The sequence below is a fragment of the Hemiscyllium ocellatum genome, chromosome 29 (assembly GCF_020745735.1).
Source record: "Hemiscyllium ocellatum isolate sHemOce1 chromosome 29, sHemOce1.pat.X.cur, whole genome shotgun sequence".
Lineage (NCBI taxonomy): Eukaryota > Metazoa > Chordata > Chondrichthyes > Orectolobiformes > Hemiscylliidae > Hemiscyllium > Hemiscyllium ocellatum.
The window spans coordinates 21592774-21618563 of NC_083429.1; the positions used below are offsets into that span (position 1 = coordinate 21592774).

At 41.7% G+C, this 25790-nt stretch overlaps 1 protein-coding gene across 2 annotated transcripts in view; it reads left to right on the plus strand.

The window, feature by feature from the left end:
- Positions 1-25790, plus strand: part of srpra (SRP receptor subunit alpha) — a 77290-nt gene that overhangs the window by 26360 nt on the left and 25140 nt on the right. For both annotated transcript variants that reach the window (XM_060846700.1, XM_060846701.1), the window contains exons 2-3: positions 11273-11356; positions 21774-21937. In XM_060846700.1, coding sequence (XP_060702683.1) covers positions 11273-11356; positions 21774-21937 — 248 coding nt within the window. The remainder of the gene's footprint in view (positions 1-11272; positions 11357-21773; positions 21938-25790) is intronic.

Sequence of the window (25790 nt, forward strand, 5' to 3'; positions counted from 1 at the left end):
TGTGAACATAGGAGGTACATAAGTTTGCAGATGACACCAAAATTGGAAGTATAGCGGACGGCGAAGAAGGTTACCTCAAAGTACGTTGGGATCTTGATCAGATGGACCAATGGGATGAGGAGTGGCAGATGAAGTTTAATTTAGATAAATGCGAGGTGCTCCATTTTGGAAAGGCAAATCAAGTCAAGATTGTATACTTAATGGTATGGTCCTGGGGAGTATTGCTGAACAACCAGACTTTGGAGTGCATATTCATAGTTCCTTGAAAGTGAGGTTGCAGGTAGATAGGTTAGTCAAGAAGGCATTTAGTATGCGTTCTTTTATTGGTCAGAGCATTGAATGTCGGAGTTGGGAGGTAATGTTGAGGCTATACAGGACATTGAGCCACTTTTAGAATATTGTGTGCACTTCTAGTCTTCCTACTATAGGAAGGATGCTGTGAAACTTAAAAGGTCAGAAAAGATTTACCAGGACGTTATCAGGGTTGAAGGGTTTCAGCTATGGGGAGAGGCTGAATAGGCTGGGGCTATTTTCCCTGCAGTGTCTGAGGCTGATAGGTGACCTTTTAGAGGTTTATAAAATCGTGAGGGGCAGGGATAGGGGAAATAGACAAGCTCTTTTCCCCAGGGTGCGGGATTCTAGAACCAGAGGAATAGGTTTAGGATAAGAGGGGGAAAAAGTTGAAAGGGACCTAAGGGGCAACATTTTCACGTGGAGGGTGGTGTGTATAAGGAGCGAGCTGTCAGAGGAAGTGATGGAGACTGATATTATTACATCATTTAAACGGCATCTGGGTAGGTATATGAATAGGAAGGGTTTAGAAGGATATGGGCCAAATACTGGCAAATGGGACTAGATTAATTTAGGATATCTAGTTGGCATGGTCAAGTTGGACAGAAGGGTCTGTTTTCATGCTGTACATTTCGATGACCCAGTGACATAGTACTTTTGCACAAATATATACACAAGTGCACAAGGTTGGAGCCTGCAGCAATTTATTTTCTTAATCATCTCCAGTCATTTTTTTTTTATTCATTTGGAGTACAGCGGAGTGCCTAAATGCTTGACACTAAGGCTGGGAGTTGAGTTGAGTTCTTACATTAATATGAGGTATCCAAAGTAATAGCTCACTAAAGGATGACGTAACAATAATATGTTTAACATTGAGAGATTGAGTAGGTTGTTCATTTGTAGGGGAATGCACATAATGCCAAGGGCATGTTATTTTAAACTTGACTTTGGTATCAAGTTGCCAGACGCACATACCAGGTGATAATTATTTTCAAAGTTTTCATGAATTGATAAAAGGGTATTTTTCAAATTGAGATATTCTTGGTTTTTTCTTGCATAGTTTTGCTGTTTTTAGTCCTGAAAGTGCTTGTGTTTGCAGAATGTAATTGAATTCTCTGTCACTTCATCTAGAGTTAACTGCTGATTCACTATGATTATGAACAGTGAGTGTTGTAGCTTTTTGACCATAAAGAGCATCAAACTGAGTTTGAAGCTGTTCTCACTTGATAAAAGCAGTTGTGTTTTCAATGATAGTTGTTTGCTGTCAATTAGAAGCAAAACCCTCTTTAATGGATACAAGAAGATGAATTTTTGTCAGTTTTATAACTGACCTGGAAGAGGGCCCAGACGGATGGGTTAGTAAACTTGCAGATGACAATAAGGTCGGTAGAGTTGTAGGTAGTGCAGAAGGATATTGTAGGTTACAGAGGTACATCGATAAGCTGCAGAGCTGGGCTGAGAGGTGGCAAATGTAGTTCAATGCGGTAAAGTGTATACTGGGCTAATGGTAAGATTCTTGGTAGTGTAGATGAACAGAGAGATCTCGGTTTCCATGTACATAGATCCCTGAGGGTTGCCAGCCAGTTGGTAAGGTTGTTAAGAAGGCATAGAGTGTGTTAGCTTTTTTTAGGAGAGGGATTGAGTTTTGGAGCCATGAGGTCATGCTGCACCTGTACAAAGCTCTGATGCGGTTGCACTTGGAGTATTATGTACAGTTCTGATCACCGTGTTAAAGGAAAAATGTGGAAGCTTTGGAAAGGGTTCAGAGGAGCTTTACTAGGATATTGCTTGGTATGGAGGGAAGGTCTTATGAGGAAAGGCTGAGGGACATGAGGCTGTTTTTGTTAAAGAGAAGAAGGTTGAGAAATGACTTAATTGAGACATATAAGAGAATTCTGGGTAATCAAAGATGGAGGACAGGATAAATTTCTGGTTATAACAGGCTGCTCCTTTTTTGAGGCATTTAAGGTGTTGGAGGTGATTTTCTTGAATTCCGGAACAGCAATTGCTGTTTTTTTTTAAATGTTGTTGCATTGTTTTGGAACTTCGGAGGGGGAACAAAGTCAAAACACTGCACTTGTATAATGGAGAGGAACAGACAAGGAAGCATATGGTGAGGTCAGTGCAGGAGCGAGAGAGAGAAAGAACCCCACACTGCTAACTAACACAGCTGTGAACCTGCACAGTTACTACATTTGCTGTTTGAATTCATGTATCACTGGACATCGGAGTGCATCTGGGATTAACAAACAGTGAAATTCACGACTAATCTTGGAGGAATCTGTTGGGAGAGGTCACAGCACAGAATCAGATAAGTGAATATTTTGAGCATGGCTAACTAAGTCTGCAGTAGATTTTTTGTTGATTATGTTATATGAGATATGTCTGTTTGATAAAACTTAAAAGTATATGCCATAAGTATTCATTTAAGCTGGAGCAGTGTTTTGTAGAGAAATAGGACAGTGCTATATTCTGGGTCTGTAGATTGAAGGAAGCAAAAATGGCTTTTAGTAGAGTGATATGCTCTTCTTGTCAGATGTGGAAGTTTAAGGAGAGTTTACATGTTACTGAGGATTATATCTGCAATAAATGCCATTGTTCGCGAATCCTATCAGACCGAATGGATTGGTTGGAGATACAGTTAGAGGCAATGAGGAATTTACAAGAGCAAGGGGGTGTGATGCATGGCTGTAATAGGAAGGGGGGAAAAAGCCACAGACACAATCACAGATGGGTTAACTCTGGGAAAGGTAAGAGAGGTAGGCAGTTAGTGCAGGAGTCTTCTGTGGCTATATCCATTTCAAACAGGTATGTTGTTTTGGAAAATGTAGGAGGTGATGGATTCTCAGGGGAACATAGCAAGAACAACCAAGTTTCTAGTATTGAGACTGGCTCTCATGCAATGAGGGATACATCGGGTTCGAAGAGATCGATTGTGTTAGGGGACTCTCTGGTGTGAGGTACAGACAGACGTTTCTGTGGCCAGCAGCGAAAAATCAGAATAGTGTGTTGCATCCCTGGTGCCAGGATCAAAGTTGTCTCAGAGGGTGCAGAATGTCCTCAAGGGGGATAGGGCCCAGGAAGAGGTCACGTTACAAATTGGAACCAACAACATAGGAAGGGAAAAGATTGAAATTGTGAAGGGAGATTACAGAGTTAGGCAGGAATTTAAAAAGGAGTTCCTCGAGAATAGTAATATCTGGATTACTCACAGTGAGATAGTGAGGGCAGGAATAGGACGATAGAACAGATGAATAAAACGCTGAGGAGCTGGTGTATGGGAGAAGGATTCAAATTTTTGGGTCATTGGAATCTCTTCTGGGATAGAAGAGACCTGTACAAGACGGACGGATTGCACTTAAATTGGAAGGGGTCTAAAAACAGGCTGGGAGGTTGGCTAGAGCTGCTCAGGAGGATTTAAATGAGTAAACTGGGGGAATAGGACCCAGGAAGATAGTGAGGAAAGAGATTAATCTGAGACTGGTATAGTTGAGAATAGACACGAGACAAACAGTCAGGGAGGGCAGGGACAAATCAGAGAGCAAGGTAGGACTGATAAATTAAACTGCATTTATTTCAATGCAAGGGGCCTAGTAGGGAAGGCAGATGAATTCAGGGTATGGTGAGGAACATGGGACTGACATATTACAGCAATTACGAAAACATGGCTCAGGGATGGACAGGACTGGCAGCTTAATGTTCCAGGATACAAATGCGACAGGAAGGACAGAAAGGGAGGCACGGGGTGGAGGGGGAGTGGCATTTTTGACAAGGGATAACATTACAGCTGTATTAAGGGAGGATATTCCCAGAAATACATCCAGGGAAGTATTTGGGTGGAACTGAGAAATAAGAAAAGGATGATCACCTTATTGGGATTTTATTATAGACTCCCTAATAGAGGAAATTTGTGAAACAAACTTGTAAGGAGTTCTCAGTTATCTGTAAGAATAGTAGGGTGGCTATGGTAGGAGATATTAACTTTCCAAACATAGACTGGAACTGCCATAGTATTAAGTGTTTAGATGGAGAGGAATTTAAGTGTGTACAAGAAAATTTTCTGATTCAGTATGTGGATGTACCTAATAGAGACGGTGCAAAACGTGACCTATTCTTTGGAAATAAGGCAGGGCAGGTGACTGAGGTGTCAGTGGGGGAGTGCTTTGGGGCCAGCAAGCGTAATTCTATTAGTTTTAAAATAGTGATGGAAAAGGATAGACCACATCTAAAAGTTGAAGTCCTTGATTGGACAAAGGCCAATTTTGACGGTATTAGGCAAGATTGGGGGCAGATGTTCGCAGGTAAAGGGATGGCTGGAAAATGGAAAGCCTTCAGAAATGAGATAACGAGAGTGCAGCGACACAATATTCCTGTTCGGGTGAAAGGAAAGGCTGGTAGGTGTAGGGAATGCTGGATGATTAAAGAAATTGAGGGTTTGGTTAAGAAAAAGAAGGAAGCATACGTCAGGCATAGAGAGCAGAGATCGGGTGAACCCTTAGAGTATAAAGGCAGGAGGAGTATACTTAAGAGGGAAATAAAGAGGGCAAAAAGGGGACATGAGATAGCTTTGGCAAATAGAGTTAAGGAGAAGCCGAAGAGCTTTTACAAATACATTAAGGACAAATGGGTAACTGGGGAGAGAATAGGGCCTCTCAAAGCTTTTGTGTGGAGCCACAGGAGATGGGAGTGATAGTGAACGAGTATTTTGCATCAGTATTTACTGTGGAAAAGGACATGGAAGATATAGAATGTAGGGAAATTGATGGTGACATCTTGAAAAGCCTCCATATTACAGAGGAGCAAGTGTTGGATGTCTTGAAATGCATAAAGGTGGATAAATCCCCAGGAGCTGATCAGGTGTACCCTAGAACTCTAGGGAAAGCTAGGGAAGTGTTTGCTAGGTCTCTTTCTGAGATACTTGTATCATTGATAGTCACAGGTGAGGTGTTGGAAGACTGGAGGTTGGCTAATGTGGTGCCACTGTTTAAGAAAAGTGGTAAGGACAAGCCAGGGAACTATAGATCAGTGAGCCTGACATCGGTGGCAGGCATGTTGTTGGAGGGAATCCTCAGGGACAGGATGTACATATATTTGGAAAAGCAAGGACTGATTAGGGTTAGTCAACATGGCTTTGTGCATGGGAATTCATTTCTCACAAACTTGAGTTTTTTGAAGAAGAAGCAAAGAGGATTGATGAGGGCAGATTAGTAGATGTGATCTGTATGGATTTCAGTAAGGCGTTCGACAAGGGTCCCCATGGGAGACTGGTTAGCAAGGTTAGAGCTCACGAAATACAGGGAGAACTAGCCATTTGGATACAGAACTGGCTCAAAGGTAGAAGACAGAGGGTGGTGGTGGAGGGTTGTTTTTCAGACTGGAGGCCTGTGACCAATGGAGTGCCACAAGTATTGGTGCTGGGTCCACTACATTTTATCATTTATATAAATGCTTTGGATGTGAGCATAAGAGGTATAGTGAGTAAGTTAGCTGATGAGACCAAAATTGGAGATGTAGTGGATAGCGAAGAAGGTTACCTCGGATTACAATGGGATCTTAATCAGATGGGCCAATGGGCTGAGAAGTGGGTGATGGAATTTAATTTAGATAAATGTGAGGTGCTGCATTTTGGGAAAGCAAATCTGAGCAGGACTTATGCACTTCATGGTAAGGCCCGAGGGAGTGTTGCTGAACAAGGAGACATTGGAGTGCAGGTTCAGAGCTCCTTGAAAGTGGAGTTGCAGGTAGATAGGACAGTGAAGAAGGCGTTTGATATGCTTTCCTTTATTGGTCAGAGTATTGAGTTCAGGAGTTGGGAGGTCATGTTGTGGCAGTACAGGGCATTGATTAGGCCACTCCTGGTCGAAACTTGAAAGGATTCAGAAAAGATTTACAAGGATGTTGGCAAGGTTGGAAGATTTGAGCTATAGGGCGAGGTTGAATATGCTAAGGCTGTTTTCCCTGGAGTGTCGGGGGCTGAGGGGTGACCTTATAGAGGTTTACAAAATCGTGAGGGGCATGGATAGGATAAATAGACAAAGTCTTTTCCCTCAGGTGGCAGAGTCCAAAAGTGGAGGGCATAGATGAAGGGTGAGAGGGGATAGATACAAAAGACACCTAAGGGGCATCTTTTTCATGCAGAGGGTGGTATGTATTTGAAATGAGCTGCCGAAGGAGGCGGTGGGGGCTAGTACAATTGCAACATTTAAAAGGCGTATGGACAGGTATATGAATAAGAAGGGTTTGGAGGCTTATGAGCTGGGTGCTGGCAGGTGGGACTAGATTGGGTTGGTATATCTGGTAGGCATGGACAAGTTGAACCGAAGAGTCTGTTTCCATGCTGTACATCTATATGACTGTCCGACTGTATGACCCTAAGATAATCAGGAGGCCAGTTAGGGTGGACAGTGGGAGCCTTTTTCCTCAAATGGAGATGGCTAGCACGTGGGGACATAGCTTTAAATTGAGGGGTGATAGATATAAGACAAATGTCAGGTCTTTCTTTACTCAGATAGTAGAACGTAGAACATAGAACAGTACATTGCAGAACAGGCCCGTTGGCCCTCGATGTTGCGCCAACCTATGAACTAATCTTAACCTATCCCCCTTCACTCTTCCATCATCATCATCCATATGCTTATCCAAGGACTGTTTAAATGCCTCTAATTTGGCTGTGTCAACTACATTGGCAGACAGGACATTCCACACCCTTCCCACTCTGAGTGAAGAACCTGCCTCTGATGTCTACCTCAAATCTATCACCCCTCAATTTGCAGCTGTGCCCCCTCACACAAACCCAACATCATCATCTTTGGGAAAAGACCCTCGCTGTCCACTAATCCTCTGATCATCTTGTATGTTTCTATCAAAGCCCCTCTTAGCCTTTTTCTCTCCAAAGAGAACAGACCCAAGTCCCTCAGCCTTTCCTCATAAGACCTTGCCTCCAGACCAGGCAACATCCTGTTAAATCTCCTTTGCACCTTTTCCAATGCTTCCACATCCTTCCTGTAATGGGACAACCAAAACTGTACACAATTTGCCCAGTGAGCCCAAGTAGCGTTTTGTACAGTTGGACTATGACATCACGGTTCTGGAACTCAATCCCTCTACTAATGAAACCGAACACACTGTATGCCTTATTAAATGCACAATCAATCTGGGTGGCAACTTTCAGGGATCTCTGAACATGGACACTAAGATCCCTCTGCACATCCACACTCCCAAGAATCTTTCCATTGACCCAGTATTCCAATTTCCTGTTATTCTTCTCAAAGTGAATCACCTCACATTTATCTGCATTGATCTGCCACTTCTCAGCCCAATTCTGCAGTTTATCCAAGCCCCCCTGCAACATTCTTTCACACTGTCTACCACTCCGCCAACTTTAGTGTCATTTGCACACTTGCTAACAAATCCACCTATGCCTGCGTCCAAGTAATTTATAAAAATGACAAACAGCAGTGGTCCCAGAACAGATCCTTGTGGCATACCACGAGTAACTGGAATCCAGGCTGAATGTTTTCCATCCAGCACCACTTGATGTCTTCTTACAGAAAGCCAGTTCCTAATCCAAACTGCTAAATCGCCCACATCCCCTTACTTCTGCACTTTTCTACTACAGCCTACCATGTGGAACCTCATCAAAGGCTTTACTGAAGTCCATGTACACCACATCAACTGCTCTACCCTCATCTACATGCTTGGTTACCTTCTCTAAAAACTCGATGAGGTTTGTGAGAGACGACCTGCCCTTGATGAAACCATGTTGACCATCTCCAATCAACTTGTTGCTTGCTAGATGATTATAAATCCTGTCTCTTATAATTCTTTCCCAAGATTTTTCCTGCAACAGATGTCACGCTCATGTCTTTAATTACCTGGGTTACCTCTGCTGCCCTTCTTGAACAAGGACACAACATTTGCAATCCTCCAGTCCTCTGGTACTAAACCTGTAGACAATGACCACTTAAAGATCAAAGCCAAAGGCTCCAACATCTCTTGCCTAGCTTTCCAGAGAATCCTCTGCTAAATCCCATCTGGCCCATGGGTCTTGTCTCCTTTCACTCCTTCTAGAATTGGTAAAATCTCTTCCTTACTAACCTCGATCCCTTCTAATTTATTATGCCATATCTCCTCCTTCACCTCTACAATATTCTCCTTTTCCTGAGTGAAAACAGATGAGAAATATCCGTTTAGCACCTCTCCGATCTCCACAGGGTTCACACACCACTTCGAAGTTGTGTGAGTAGTAGAGGCGTGGAATGCCCTGTCTGCAGCATTAGTAGACTCACTAACTTTAAGGACATTTAAATGGTCATTGGATAAACATATGGATGAAAATGGAATAGTGTAGGTTATTTGGGGTTTAGATTTGTTTTCACAGGTCGGTGCAGTATCTAGGGCCGAAGGGCCTATATTGCACTGTAATGTTCTATGATCCATGAATTGTGCTCCGTTACCATTGCTTTGTCTAATATCAGCTAATTCAGGACTGGCTACAGATCAAACCTGGGACCTTTTTGGATCTGTGTACTAAGCACTAGCCCACATCATGAATTCAGCCACCAAAGAGCTCTTGCTAATCAATTATAATAATTCCCAATGATGCTATTTAGAGTTCAACACAGTTTACATCACATTACAATACGCTTAGGGTTCAGAAGCAAAATGAAAAAGTGAATAAAGTAGTTACAGTAATGTACCTTTTTATTTAAGGTATTTGAGATGGAATTTAAAGTAGTCAGGGTTTAAAATATTCTTCTGAATTGTTCTGAGGTAGGATCACTTGATCTGAAATGTTAACCAATTTCTCTCCACTGATGCTAGACTAACTGAACTTTTCCAGCAATTTCTATTGTTGTCTCTGCTTTACAGCATCCACTGTTCTTTCAGTTTCAATTTAAAATATTCTTGCTGACTTGGTTTAGTAGGCTGTCAGGCATGCTTATTTATATCCTGGACTGATGTATTTTGTCTGTGTTGAGATTATAATTTTATATCTCTAAGTGCTGTGTAATATATCTCTTAGCTATCTTCCCTTTTGGGTCCCAGTCCAAGGCTCACTTGTCTGCCATGTCACAAACATCAAAGTAGCACACCTGCCATAAGTTGTCTACTTAACCTTCTCTTCTATCACTCCTCATAGTCATTGAATTATCGAAAACTCAATGAAAATCTTCTGCTTCAGTTCTTCAGAATTTTCTCTAACTTGTTTTTGTACTACTCTACCAGTACTTTACTGGATAAAAAATTTGCCTTATTTTAAATTGCACCTACAAGAGTTGTGTTTCAATCATACTCTATAATCCTGCATCCAAGGAACAGGAAATTCCACGTTTCGGGCCAGAGCCCTTCATCAGGCCCGAAACGTCGAATTTCCTGTTCCTTGGATGCTGCCTAACCTGCTGTGCTTTTAACCAGCAACACATTTTCAGCTCTGATCTCCAGCATCTGCAGACCTCACTTTTTACTCTATAATCCTGTTTAGGGCCTGCGCATGTAGTAACATTTTTGTCAGGGAGAGCATCTGCGCAACTGTTCAGAGTTGGGAATGATTCTTGCAACTTTCCTCTAGCTTGAGTTGTTCTTTAAATATGTACTAATTAATTTATTGTGAAAACCAAAACAACTGCTGATGCTGTGACTCAGAAACAAAAACAGAAGTTGCTGGAAAAGCACAACAGGTCTGGCAGCATCTATGAAGAGAAATCAAAGTTAATGTTTCAGGTCCCGTGACTCTTCCACAGTTCTGAGGGATGGCGGGATGGTAAGTTGCAATGAAGAAATAAGACCTTACAAATGGATATAGATAGTTTAGGAGAGTGGGCCAAAAATGTGGCAGATAGAGTTTAATGTGGATAAGTGCATGGTCATACATTTGGATGGAAAAAAACAGGAAGGTGACCTATTACCTTAATGGGGAGAGAGTTCGAGGTGCAAGGGGGATCTAGGTGTACTCATTCATGAGACACAGAAAACTACCATGCAGATACAGCAGCTCAAAGCAAGTGGAATGTTGACTTTTATAGCTAATTGAATAGAATGTAAAGGTAAGGAAGTATTGTTGCAACCGTACAAGGTATTGATGAGACCGCACCAGGAGTATTGTGCACAGTTTGGACCCCTTATTTGAAGAAAGTTGGAGCATTGGAGGCAGGTTAGAGGAGGTTCACTAGATTAATCCCATGAACGTAGTGTTTGTCGTTTGAAGAGAGATTTGAACTGTTTGGGCCTATACTCTCTGGAATTTAGAAGAATAAAAGGATATTCAAGATGATAAACGTTATGATAAAATAGACATGGAACAGATGCTTCCTTTTGTGGGGCATTCTAGGATGAGAGTATAGTCTTAGGATAAGGGATAGCCTTTGTAAAACAGAGTTGAGGAGAAACTACTTCTCCCAAAGGGATGTGAATCTGTCGAATTCGCAACCTGAAAGTGCAGTGAATGCTGGGACAGTGAGTAAATTTAAGGAGGAGTTAGACAGATTTTTAATTGGTAATAGGTTGAAGGGTAATGGAGAGAAGGCAGGAAAATAGTGGTGAGGAGCATATTGGCCATGGTTGACTGTCGGAGCAGACTTAATGGATCAAATGGCCGAATTTGGCTCCAGTATGTTATGAACTTATGAACTTTGAAGTATAAGTCATCAAGTGACATGAGGGTCAGACCAGGTTTCATATACATAATTCAGGTCATACAAAAGCAAACTTCGAATTAGAATATATGTTTATACATTCCTATTTTCGCACCTCACTTGGAGAAAAATGCAGTTATATTCTAGATATTGTAATGCAGTTTCCATTTCCAAATCTTGGCAAATGTGGAGATTTGGTAAGCTAGTCATTCCTTGCTTAGTGTATTAGTACAAGAGAAATATTTGTTATATCGACTTCCCAGTGCAAATTCACTAAGCCTTGCTATGTTATTGACAAGTGTCAGACAACAATGATTTTATTAATTCAACTGTTATCCCTTTTGCAGGAGAGAGGAGGAAATAACTCTTTCACTCATGAAGCCCTCACTCTTAAATACAAACTGGACAATGAGTTTGAGTTGCTATTTGTGGTGAGTATTCAACAGAGTTAAGATCCTTTCTAAATATATAAAGCACAGCAAGAGGTTATCCTGTCTGTTCAGATACTTTGTTGAATCTCAGTGTTACCAAATGTTGGACTATAAATTCCCTTAAACCTGAAGCTATGAGCACAAGAAAATCATAATGACACAGATGAAAGAATTTGTTTCAATGGGAGCGCAGTAAAACCTGTCCAATTGGACAGATAGTGGCTGTTGCAAACAATGTACTTATGATTGTATAAGTTGCATTTATAACTTGCAAGTGTCCATGGTTTCAAGCTTTTAACCTGCCAAACACCAGGCCTCATTATTCTCTCAGAGCCAGGAGCTACAGCAACAATAACATGCGTAGAAGTAGCATTTGTGAAGTCTGTGAAGAACAGATCCTTATCAGTTGCAGCTGTTGGTGCTAGAAGCTGCTACTTATGAAAGGGAAGAGAATAAATATCCAGAAAGATGGAGTTTGAGAAGATTGGATGCAACAAGATAGAGGGCCACAGTGTGATCTTCTCTTTCTACCTTGTAATTCCTGAACTTGCCCCCTTGTTTATGGCTTATGCCTGGTTATAGAGCCAAAGAGCTGTACAGCATGGAAACACACCCTTTGGTCCAATTCAACCATGCCAACCAGATTTCCGAAATTAGTCTAGCCTCATTTACCAGTATTTGTCCCACATCCCTCTAAACCCTTCCTATTCATGTATCCATCCAGATGTCTTTTAAATGTTGTAATTGTACCAGCCCCCACCACTTCCTCCGACAGCTCATTCTATACATGCACCACCCTCTGTATGAAAAGGTTGCCTCTTAGGTCCCTTTGAAATTTTTCCCCTCTCACCTTAAACCTATGCCGTCTAGTTTTGGACTCCCAAAAGACCTTGGCTATTCATTCTATCCACGCTGTTCGTGACTTTATAACGTCACCCTACAGCCTCCAAAAATCCAGAGAAAATAGCCCCAGCCTATTCAGCTTTCCCAGACAGCTCAAACCCTCCAACTTTGGCAAAATACTTCTAATCTTTTCTGAACCCTTCCAAGTTTCACAACGTCCTTCCTATATCAGGAAGGCCAGAACTTAATGCTGTATTCTAAAAATGGCCTAACTAAAGTCTTGTATAGCTGCGACATGACCTCTCGACTCCTATGCTCAACGCACTGACCAATAAAGGCAAACATACCAAACGCCTTCTCACCTATCCTGTCTACCTGTGATTCCACTTTCAAGGATACTTAAGTATTTTTTGGAACTCCTCACAATGCCAATATAGTTGAATGTGGAATCAGAATGTACACCCTCAATGCTAAAGAAGCACAGATAGCAATGAACTTGGGTATTAGTTGAATGAAGTTACATGCTGACGGAGACCCAAAAAACTCCTGATCTGAAGTGAGGATAAAACAAAAAAATGGATGCTGTATGAGATGCAGCCAATCCTAAAATAGTTGGTTCCTGAAGCTTATTGTAGGAATATAATTAATATTTTGAAAATAGTGGCACTGAAATAATGATCACTTGATACCAGTAACTGTTTTGGGTTTGAATTTAGTGGTTTCACTATATCTATAATATGTGTTGATTTACTTCTTGCAGTAGTCAGTGGGGACTCCATAGTTAGGGAGACAGATAGGAGGTTCTGTGGGTACGAGAGACACTCACGTGCCAGGGTTCGTGATGTCTCTGATCGTGTTTTTGGGATCCTTAAGGGGGAGGGGGAGCAGCCCCAAGTCGTGGTCCACATAGGCGCCAACGACAAGAGAGATGGGGATTTAAGGCAGAAATTCAGGGAGCTAGGATGGAAGCTTGAAGCTAGGATGAAAGCTTAGAGATAGGACGAACAGAGTTGTCTCTGATTTGTTGCCTGTGCCACGGCCTAGTGAGGCGAGGAATAGGGAGAGAGAGGAGTTGAAAACGTGGCTACAGGGATGGTGCAGGAGGGAGGGTTTTAGATTCTTGGATAATTGGGGTTCTTTCTGGGGTAGGTGGGACCTCTACAAGCAGGATGGTCTTCATCTGAACCAGAGGGATACCAGTATCCTTGGGGGGCGAGGGGGGGATATTTGCTAAGGCTATTTGGGGTGGGTTTAAACTAATCCAGCAGGGGGATGGGAAGCAAAATTGTAGTTCGAGTATAGAAAAGGTTGAAAGTAAGCAGGTCCAACACCAAGTTTCAGGACGCAAGATGGGACCGGCAAGAAGGAAGTTGGTTTGAAGTGTGTCGACTTTAACGCAAGGAGCATCCGGAATAAGGTGGATGAACTTGCAGTATGGGTTGGTACCTGGAACTTCGATGTTGTGGCCGTTTCGGAGACATGGATAGAGCAGGGACAGGAATGGTTGACGCAGGTTCCAGGATTTAGATGTTTCGGTAAGAACACAAAAGATGGTAAAAGAGGGGGAGGTGTGGCATTGTTGGTCAAGGACAATATTACAGTTGCAGAAAGGATATTTGGGGACTCGTCAACTGAGGTAGTATGGACTGAGTTTAGAAACAGGAAAGGAGAGGTCACCCTTTGGGAGTTTTCTATAGACCTCCAAATAGTTCCAGAGATGTAGAGGAAACGATAGCAAAGATGATTCTCGATAGGAGTGAGAGAGACAGGGTAGTTGTCATGGGGGACTTCAACTTTCGAAATATTGACTGGGAACACTATAGTACGGGTACTATAGGTGGGTCAGTTTTTGTCCAATGTGCACAGGAGGGTTTCCTGACACAGGATGTAGGTAAAAACAATGACTGCAGATGCTGAAAACCAGATTCTGGATTAGTCTAGTTCAGGCAGCATCCGAGGAGCAGTAAAATCGACGTTTTGGGCAAAAGCCCTTCAGGGACACAGTATGTAGACAGGCCAACAAGGGTTTAGATTTGGTACTGGGTAATGAGCCTGGCTAGGTGTTAGACTTGGAGCTAGGTGAATACTTTGGTGATAGCAATCAAAATTCTGTTATGTTTACTTGAGTGATAGAAAGGGATAGGTGTATATCACGGGGCAAGAGTTATAGCTGGGCCAAAGGCAATTACGATGCAATTGGGCAAGATTTTGTTTGAATTCGTGTATTGCTGGACATCGGAGTGCATCTGGGAAAATTAACAAACAGTGAAATTCACAACTAATCTTGGAGGAACAGTTGGGTGAAGTTCACAGCACAGAATCAGATAAGTTAATTGTTGTTTTTAAGTCTATCAAATAGAAAGGCTGCAGTAGTGGGTACAGTGGATTCTTTCTTGATTATATGGTTTTGGAGATAAGTTTCTTGATTAAACTTAAAATATAAGCCATAGCTATCAATTTAACCTGGGGCAGTGTTTGCAAAGGAATAAGACGGTGTTATTTTCTGGGTCTGTAGATTGTGAAGGAGCAAAAATGGTCTTTTCAGTGATATGTACTTGTCAGATGTGGGAGTTTAAAGAGAGTTTAAGGGTTACTGTGGATTATATCTGCCCTAAATGCTGTTGGATGCAAATCTTATCAGATCGAGTGGATCAGTTGGAGAGACAAATAGAAGCGATGAGGAATTTGCAACAGCCACAGTATCTGATGGATGTCAGTTATAGAAAGGGAGGAAAGTCTAAGATACAGTAACATAGATGGGTTAACTCCAGGAAGGGTAAGAGAGGTATGCAGCTAAAGCAGGAGTCTTTTGTGGATATACCCATTTCAAACAGGTATGCTGTTTTAGAAAATGTAGGGGATGATGGATTCTCAGGGGAACGTAGCACAAACAGCCAAGTTTCTTGTATTGAGACTGACTCTAATGCAACAAGAGGTACATCGGCTTCCAAGAGATCAATTGTGTTCGGGGATTCTCTTGTCAGAAGTACAGACAGACGTTTCTGTGGCTAGCAGAGAAAAAGCAGAATGGTGTGTTGTTTCCCTGGTGCCAGGATTAAGGATGTCTCAGAAGAGGGTGCAGAATGTTCTCACGGGGGAGAGGGGCCAGCAGGAGGTCATTGTCCACATTGGAACCAACGACATTGGAAGGGAAAAGGTTGAGACTCTGAAGGGAGATTACAGAGAGGTAGAATTTTAAAAAGGAGGTCCTCAAGGGTAGTAATATCTGGATTACTCCCAGCGCTATTAGCTAGTGAGGGCAGGAATAGGAGGATAGAGCAGATGAATGCATGGCTGAGGAGCTGGTGTATGGGAGAAGGATTCACATTTTTGATCATTGGAATCTCTTTTGGGGTGGAAGTGACCTGTACAAGAAGGACGGATTGCACCTAAATTGGAAGGGGACTAATAAACTGGCAGGGAAATTTGCTAGAACTGCTTGGGAGGATTTAAACTAGTAAGGTGGGAGTGTGGGACCCAGGAAGATAGTGAGGAAAGAGATCGATCTGAGACAGGTACAGCTAAGAACAGAAGTGAGTCAAACAGTCGGGGCAGGCAGGAACAAGGTAGGACTAATAAATTAAACTGCATTTATTTCAATGCAAGGGGCCTAACAGGGAAGGCAGATGAACTCAGGGTATGGTTAGGAACATGGGACTGGGATGTCATAGCAATTACAGAAACGTGGTTCAGGGATGGGCAGTACTGACAGCTGAATGTTCTAGGATACAAATGCTACAGGAACGATAGAAATGGAGGCAAAAGAGGAGGGGGAGTGGCATTTTTGATAAGGGATAGCATTACTGCTGTGCTAAGGGAGGATATTCCCAGAAATACATCCAGGGAAGTTATTTGGGTGGAACTGAGAAATAAGAAAGAGATGCTCACCTTATTGGGATTGTATTATAGACCCCTCAATAGTCAGAGGGAAATTGAGAAACAAACTTGTAAGGAGATCTCAGCTATCTGTAAGAATAATAGGGTGGTTATGGTAGGGGATTTTAACTTTCCAAACATAGACTGGGACTGCTATAATGTTAAAGGTTTAAATGGAGAGGAATTTCTTAAGTGTGTACAAGACAATTTTGTGATTCAGTATGTGGATGTACCTACTAGAGACAGTGCAAAACTTGACCTACTCTTGGGAAATAAGGCAGGGCAGGTGACTGAGGTGTCAGTGGGGTAGCACTTTGGGGCCAGTGACCATAATTCTATTCGTTTTAAAATAGTGATGGAAAAGGATAGACCAGATCTAAGTTGAAGTTCTAAATTGGAGAAAGACCAATTTCAACGGTATTAGGCAAGAACTTTCAAAAGCTGATTGGAGGCAGATGTTCGCAGGTAAAGGGGCGGCTGGAAAATGGGAAGCCTTCAGAAATGAGATAACAAGAATCCAGAGAAAGTATATTTCTGTCAGGGTGAAAGGGAAGGCTCATAACTATAGGGAATGCTGGATGATTAAAGAAATTGAGGGTTTGGTTAAGAAAAAGGAAGCATATATCAGGTATAGACAGGATAGGTCGAGTGAATCCTTAGAAGAGTATAAAGTATACTTAAGGGAGTATACTTAAGAGAGAAATCAGTAGGGCAAAACGGGGACATGAGATAGCTTTGGCAAATAGAATTAAAGAGAATCCAAAGGAGTTTTACAAATATATTAAGGACAAAAAGGTAACTAGGGAGAGAATAGGGCTCCACTCAAAGATCAGCAAGGCGGCCTTTGTGTGGAGCCACAGAAAATGGGGGTGATGTTAAATGAATATTTTGCATCAGTATTTACTGTGGAAAAGGATATGGAAGATATAGACTGTAGGGAAATGGATGGTGACATCTTGCAAAATGTCCAGATTACAGAGGAGGAACTGTTGGATGTCTTGAAACGGTTGAAGGTAGATAAATCCCCAGGACCTGATCATGTGTACCTGAGAACTCTATGGGAATCTAGAGAAGTGATTGCTGGGCCTCATGCTGAGATATTTGTATCGATAGTCACAGGTGAGGTGCCGGAAGACTGGAGGTTGGCAAACGTGGTACCACTGTTTAAGGAGGGTGGTAAGGACAAGCCAGGGAACTATAGACCAGTGAGCCTGACCTCAGTGGTGGGCAAGTTGTTGGAGGGAATCCTGAGGGACAAAATGTGCATGTATTTGGAAAGGCAAGGACTGGTTCTGGATAATCAACATGGCTTTGTGCGTGGGAAATCATGTCTCACAAACTTGATTGAGTTTTTTGATGAAGTAATGAAGAAGATTGATGAGGGCAAAGCAATAGATGTGATCTATATGGACTTCAGTAAGGCGTTCGACAATGTTCCCCATGGGAGACTGATTAGCAAGGTTAGATCTCATGGAATACAGGGAGAACTAGCCATTTGGATGCAGAACTGGCTCAAAGGTAGAAGACAGAGGGTCGTAGTGGAGGGTTGTTTTTCAGACTGGAGGCCTGTGACCAATGGAGTGCCACAAGGATCGGTGCTGGGCCCTCTACTTTTTGTCATTTACATAAATGATTTGGATGTGAGCATAAGAGGTACAGTTAGTAAGTTTGCAGATGACATCAAAATTGGAGGTGTAGTGGACAGTGAAGAGGGTTACCTCAGATTACACCGGGATCTTGACCAGATGGGCCAATGGGCTGAGAAGTGGCAGATGGAGTTTAATTCAGATAAATGCGAGGTGCTGCATTTTGGGAAAGCAAACCTTAGCAGAACTTATACACTTAATGGTAAGGTCCTAGGGAGTGTTGCTGAACAAAGAGACCTTGGAGTGCAGGTTCATAGCTCTTTGAAAGTGGATCGCAGGTAGATAGGATAGTGAAGAAGGCATTTGGTATGCTTTCTTTTATTGGTCAGAATATTGAGTTCAGGAGTTGGGAGGTCATGTTGCAGCTGTACAGGACATTGGTTAGGCCACTGTTGGAATATTGCATGCAATTCTGATCTCCTTCCTCTCGGAAAGATGTTATGAAACTTGAAAAGGTTCAGAAAAGATTTACAAGAATGTTGCCAGGGATGGAGGATCTGAGCTACAGGGAGAGCTTGAACAGGCTGTGGCTGATTTCCCTGGAGCGTCAGAGGCTGAGGGGTGACCTTATAGAGGTTTACAAAATTATGAGGGGCATGGATAGGATAAATAGGCAAAGTCTTTTCCCTGGGATTGGGGAGTCCAGAACTAGAGGGCATAGGTTTAGGGTGAGAGGGGAAAGATATAAAAGAGACCTAAGGAGCAACGTTTTCACGTAGAGGGTGGTACGTGTATGGAATGAGCTGCCAGAGGATGTGGTGGAGGCTGGTACAATTGCAACATTTGTGAGACATTTGGATGGATAAATGAATAGGAAGGGTTTGGAGGGATATGGGCCGGGTGCTGGCAGGCGAGACTAGATTGGTTTGGGATATCTATTGGATTGAAAGGTCTGTTTCCATGCTGTACAACTGAATCTATTATTCTATTTAGGAAGCATAGGATGGGGAAGGAATCTGCAGGGGATGGACACATTTGAAATGTGGAGCTTATTCAAGGAAAAGCTCCTGAGTATCCTAGATAAGTACGTACCTGTCAGGCAGAGAGAAAGCCGCAGAGCGCAGGAGCCATGGTTTACGAAGGAAGTGGAATCTCTGGTCAAGAGGAAGAAGAAGGCTTATGTTAGGATGAGATGTGAAGGCTGAGTTAGTGCACTTGAGGGTTACAAGGTAGCCAGGAAAGACCTAAAGAGAGAGTTCAAAAAAGCCAGGAGGAGACATGAGAAGTTGTTGGCGGATAGCATTAGGGTAAACCCTAAGGTTTTCTATCGGTTTTTAAGGAATAAAAGAATGACAAGAGTAAGATTAGGGCCAATCAAGGATAGTAGTGGGAAGTTGAGTGGAGTCAGAAGAGATAGGGGAAGCACTAAATGAATATTTTTCGACAGCATTCACTTTGGAAAACGACACTGTTGTCAAGGAGAATACTGAAATACAGGCTACTAGACTAGGTGTGATTGAGGTTCACAAGGAAGAGGTATTAGAAATCCTGCAGAGTGTGAAAATAGATAAGTCCTCTGGGCCAGATGGGATTTAACCTAGGATCTTCTGGGAAGCCAGGGAGGAGATTGCCGAGCCTTTGACATCATTCTTTAAATCATCATTGTCTATAGGAATAGTACCAGAAGACTGAAGGATAGCAAATGTGGTTCCCCTGTTCAAGAAGGGGAGTAGAGACAACCCTGGTAATTATAGACCATTGAGCCTTACTTCAGTTGTTGGTAAAGTGTTGGAAAAGGTTATAAGAGATAGGATTTATAATCATCTAGAAAAGAATAATTTGATTAAGGATAGTCAGCACGGTTTTGTGAAGGGTAGGTCGTGCCTCACAAACCTTATTGAGTTCTTTGAGAAGGTGACCAAACAGGTAGATGAGAGTAAACCAGTTGATGTGATGTATATGGATTTCAGCAAGGCATTTGATAAGGTTCCCAAAGTAGGCTATTGTACAAAATGCGGAGGAATGGGATTGTGGGAGATATAGCAGTTTGGATTAGTAATTGGTTTGCTGAAAGAAGACAGAGGGTAGTGGTTGATGGGAAATGTTCATCCTGGAGTCCAGTTACTCGTGGTGTACCACTAGGGTTGGTGTTGGGTCCACTGCTGTTCATCATTTTTATGAACAATCTGGATGAAGATGTAGAATGGTGAGTTAGTAAATTTGCAGATGGCACTAAGGTCGGTGGAGTTGTGGATAGTGACAAAGGATGTTGTAGGTTACAGAGAGACATAGATAAGCTGCAGAGTTGGGCTGAGAGGTGGCAAATGGAGTTTAATGCGGACAAGTGTGAGGTGATTCACTTTGGTCGGAGTAACCGGAATGCAAAGTACTGGGCTAATGGTAAGATTCTTGGTAGTGTAGGTGAGCAGAGAGATCTCGGTGTGCAGGTACACAGATTCTTGAAAGTTGCCACCCAGGTTGACAGGGATGTTAAGAAGGCATACAGTATTTAGCTTTTATTAATAGAGGGATCAAGTTCCGGAAGCATGAGGTTATGCTACAGCTGTACAAATCTCTGGTACAGCCGCACTTGGAGTATTTCGTATAGTTCTGGTCACCACATTATAAGAATAATGTGGAAGCTTTGGAAAGGGTGCAGAGGAGGTTTACTAGAATGTTACCTGGTATGGAGGGAAGGTCTTAGGAGGAAAGGCTGAGGGACTTGAGGCTGTTTTCATTGGAGAGAAGAAGGTTGAGAGGTGACTTAGCAGAGACATTCAAGATAATCAGAGGGTTAGATAGGGTGCACAGGAAGAGCCTTTTTCAAGTATGGTGACGGCGAGGATGAGGGGGTATAACTTTAAATTGAGGGGTGATAGATATAGGACAGATGTTAGAGGTAGTTTCTTTACTCAGAGTAGAATGGGTATGGAGTGCTTTGCCTGCAACGGTAGTAGATTCGCCAACTTTAAGTGCATTTAACAAGCACTGGACAAGCATATGGAAGTATATGGAATAGTGTAGGTTAGATGGGCTTCAGATTGGTATGACTGGTCGGAACAGCATCGAGGGCCGAAGGGCCTGTACTGCGCTGTTATGTTCTATGGTCTTACTGTGCAATGCCCATCCATGTATATAGTAGGAGCAACCATTGCTTATATTTTTCCCATATTTACTGGAATAAATGCCTACATTACAGAATTAATTGGGTCAATTTGCATTAATTATCATTTCAACACAGAGGATCTGAATTTTATTTCGATAGATAAAGATTGCAGAAAGTGCAACATAAAAGGATTTGGAGTTCTCGTGAATAAATCCCAGAAGAGTTCGCTTATAAGTTCAGTTAATAGGGAAGGCAAAAAGAATGTTGACCTTTATCACGGAAGGAGTACAGTACAAAAATTGGGAAGTTCTGCTCACCTGGACAAGGCACTTATTAGAAGTGCACTTAGAACACCACCTTTTTGGTCTCCTTATCTCAGGAAAGATATACTAGCACTGGAGGCAGTTCAGAGAAGATTCATTCCATTGATCCTGAGTATGGAGATATCTTGTTGTGAGATGTTGAGTAAGTTGGGCTTGTAGTCACTAGATCTTGGAAGAATGAAAGGCAACCTTTATGAAACATACAAGGTTCTTTGAGGACCTGACAGAGTAGCTGCTGAGGAATTGTTTCCCATTATTAATTGGATTCTGACCAGAGGGCAAAATCTCAGGATTTAAATCAGAGACTAGGAGGATTTTTTTCTGAGATTAGTTTATCCATGGAATTCTTTCCTGCAGAGGCTGGTTAATTCAATGTATTCAAAGTTGAGATGGACTAATTTTTAATTAGTAAGTGAATGAAGTATTCTGGGAAAAGGCAAGAAAGTGGAGTTGACAATTATCAAATCAACCATGATCCCATTGAATAGTGGAGCAGACCTAATAGATCAAATGGTCCACTTCTGATCCTACATCTTTGTGGTCTTAAAATTCTAAATAATCAAAAATGAAATGGAGTTGTTTCACAGACTCACATTGACTGATTTTAACACGTTGTTATTGTGAATGTCAGAATGAGGCCCAGTTCATTTCATGGCTTTTCCCCCTCTCTCTTTGTGCTTCAGGTGGGCTACCAAAAAATTCTGACACTAACGTATATAGACAAGTTTATTGATGATATCCACATGCAATTTCGGGATAAATATAGGAACCAGTTGCAGCAGCAAGGGGTGATGGGCCTCCTCAATGGTTCCTTTGATTTTTCGGATGACTTCAGAGGGCTCCTGAGGTAAGAGATTGAAACTTCATCTTTCAAAACTTACTTTTCCGTTTACTTGTCATACTTTCAAGGCAAGAAATAATACTTAAGACTTGTTTCAGTCCCTTGTGTAATTACTGCAGGGTGTGAGAATACAAAAGGGAAGGTTTTGCTATATTGGTTCCAAAGGGATATGCAGCAACACAATGGAAATATTCACATCTGTGGAATGGAAAACTGCTGGAGACAAAGAATCCAATTAAGAAGGGAGACAAAAAAGCTTGAATTCTTCAGCCTTGCAACTTAGCTCAGTTTGATCGACGGTTGATTTATGATGCAGTGATGCCAAGAGCATGGGTTCAATCCCTGCAACACCTGAGATTACCATGAAGGTTTCTCCTTCTCAACCTCTCTCGTGCCTGAGGCATAGTGACGTTAATGTTAAACCACCACTGGTCATCTCTTTCTGAAATTTGCCTATTGTATTTGTATTTATCTGTTGTTGTGGTTCTGTTCGCCGAGCTGGGAATTTTTGTTGCAAACGTTTCGTCCCCTTTCTAGGTGACATCCTCAGTGCTTGGGAGCCTCCTGTGAAGCGCTTCTGTGCTGATTCCTCCAGCATTTATAGTGGCTTGTCTCTGCCGCTTCCGGTTGTCAGTGTCTCCGGCAGAGACACACTACTATAAATGCCGGAGGAATCAGCACAGAAGCACTTCATAGGAGGCTCCCAAGCACTGAGGATGTCACCTAGAAAGAGGACGAAACGTTTGCAACAAAAACTCCCAGCTTGGTGAACAGAACCACAACAACGAGCACCTGAGCTACAAATCTTCTCACAAACTTTTGAATTTATCTGTTGTCTTGCTGTTGAATTTATCTTGAACTGTTAGGAGGTCTACAGTACATTCTTCACGCTTGTCCTTCCTGTGTGCCTCTCACTTACTCCTAACCACCCCTTCATCAACGTAAGTGCTATCCTCTCCCAGCTATTTTTGTTTCTAACGAAGGGTCGCTGGACTCAAAATATTAGTATCTGTGAAGAACAAAACAGATTTGTCAGACCTGCTACATTTTTCCAACACTTTGTTTTTGTTTCAGATTTTCAGCATCCACAGTTTCTTTGTTGATCCAACACTATAAATTGTACGTTTCAATCAGACTTAAATGAGGAATTAAACTTCCTGCTAGGTTTGTTTCCTATTGTGATGCACCTACATAAGTTATAGAGTTGCTGAAATGATTAGAGTACACAGTGAGACCGTGTGGCTTGTTGTCTTCATCATGGCTGAAAATCTAAGCTAGTCACAGTTGCCGCCCTTTTCCCTGTAGACCTGTGAATGTTTTCCCTTCAAGTAATTTTCCAACTTCAACTTCTGACTTTTTGCTGTGTACAAACATTTTGCCTTATTTTGACTTCACTTTTACTATTCACCTTAAATCAGTATCCTCTGTCCTTCAGTCAAACTGAACAATTTTTCTGTTTCTAATATGATGCATTCATCACTGTAATAGTCGAATGCAAATTAGAGATGCTTTTGAAGTATGTTTAAACAGAAAGGTTTTAGCTAGATTGGGATTGGAGAAATAGAAAGCGAATATCCCTCTTGTAAAGATTACAAACTCATAAACCATCTGTGCAGACCCTTTATGATTTTGAACCCCTGTATTAAATGTTCTCATAACTTTCTCAAAGGAGAACAGCCGTAGCACTCTAATCTCTTCAACTGAAAACCCTCATCACTGGAACCGTGATTGTGCTGTTTCTAATACGTTCACATCTGTCCTAAATTGTAGCACTTAAAATTGGATAATATTCCAGTTCAAGTTCAAGCAATGTAATTATAAAAGTTCACCATTAACTTCCTTGCTTTTGCACTTTGATTTATTTGAGTGATTTTTCAATCTGCCCATCCATCTTCAAAAACTTGTGCACATGCCCACCGGTGCCTCTACTCCAGCATCTCTTTAAAACCATTTGTTCTTCCGATCAAAATGCATTCAATTGACACTTCTCTGCATTAAGTGTAATCTGTTACTTGTCTGCCCATTTCATCACCATATGTATGTTCAGTTGAAGTTTTTCCTTACCCTTCTTGCAGCTCATAATAGGAGCAAGAGTAGGCCATTCAGCCTGTCAGAATGTGCTCCCATTCAATACAATCATGAATCATACATTCATCAAATGAAAACTTCAATGCCTTTTCCTATCCCATAACCTTGTCCGCCTTTGGTCATCAGAACTTTATTAATATCTAGTTTAACCTCCAAGTTTGACCTTTACAGCCATCTATGTTAAAGAATTCCAAAGGTTTACAACCAGAGTACAACAATTTCTCCTCATCACAGTTTTATGTGGCATATCCCATATTATTAAATTGTGCCCTCACAGCTCGAGAGCACCCCATCCTCCTCCCCAGTGAGGGGAAGGAGAAAGTTTAAAGGAGATGTGCAAGGCAAGTTTTTTTTTTACACAAAAGGTTGTAGGTGCCTGTAATATACCAGGGACGTGGTAGAAATTGATACAGTAGCAACGTTTGAGGCATTCGGATAGAAATGTAAACAGGCAGAGAATAAAGGGATACAGACCATGTGCAGGCAGCTGGGATTAGTTTTGAATGGCATCATGGTCAGCATATATATCGTGAACCAAAGGACCTGATCCTGTGCAGTACTGTTCTGTTGTGTTCTAGAGAATTCCTGCTAGTTTGCCCAGTCTGTCTTTGGAGAGCAGTCCTGCCATTCTGGGAACAAATCTGGGTGAGCTTTCATTGCGTTTTCTTGATGGCAATAATATCCTTCCTGAAATGGAAACCATATTGCCACCAGATGTAGTCTAGTCAAGTTCCTAAACAATTGAAGCAAGACTTCACTACTCCTGTACTCAAAATCTTTTGCACTGAAGGTCAACATTTCGTTAGCCTTTCCTGATAGCTTTCTGCACCTGCATGTTAGCCTTCAGTGACTTATTGATAAGGATATCGAAGTGTTTTTGTACATCTTCGCTTTGCAACCTCAAATCATTTAAAAATACTCTAAACAATACTGTCTCACTAAAGTGGGCAACCACACATTTTTTTCACATTAAGTTACATTTGCCAGTTCTTTTCCATTCACTAAGCCTGTCAAAAACCCCTCTTTCACAACACACTCCACTTGGCTTTGTATTATCTGTAAAAGTATTATTGTATAAGTTTAAGCTTTTCCCTATATTTTACCAAATTGTTCAGTGCAGAGTACAAGTGACAATAAGTCATCATTCATTCATTCATTCATTTGTAAATTTGCAAATCTTGCATTTGATCCCCTTCTCCAAATCTTTGATTGTATACTGTGAAATGCTGGAGACCAAGCAATGATCCTTGTGATAACCCATAACCTAGCCTGCTACTGGCCAATTTATTCATATTCTGTGTTCTGTCTGCTCGCCAATCGTTAATCCATGCCAGTGTGTTTCTTCCTGTCCCATGTGCTTTAATTTTTCTGACTGGCTTCCTCTGGGGGAAATTATCAAAAGCCTTCTAAAAATCTAAACATGTCCTTCAGTAGTTCTTTATGAATTTCATAGTGATATGTTGCAAATCCCAAAGTTTGTCAAATGTGATTTCTCAATATTTCTAAGTTTTGTATTGCTTACATGTGAAAGCATGCCCTGGACGCCCAAATCTAGGCTATTAGTATAGTTAAAGAAAAGTAGTGTCCTGATACTGACCATTGGTAGTTCCAATGTATACCCCATCCACAAGTCCTGAAACCAATTATTTGTCTCTATTCTGATTTCTGTCAGTCAACCGGTTTCATATCTTTGTTTCTGTGCTCATTTTGTTGCATGCTGATAAACCTGTGACAATCTATGAGATGTCTTATGAATGTCTATATGCACTAC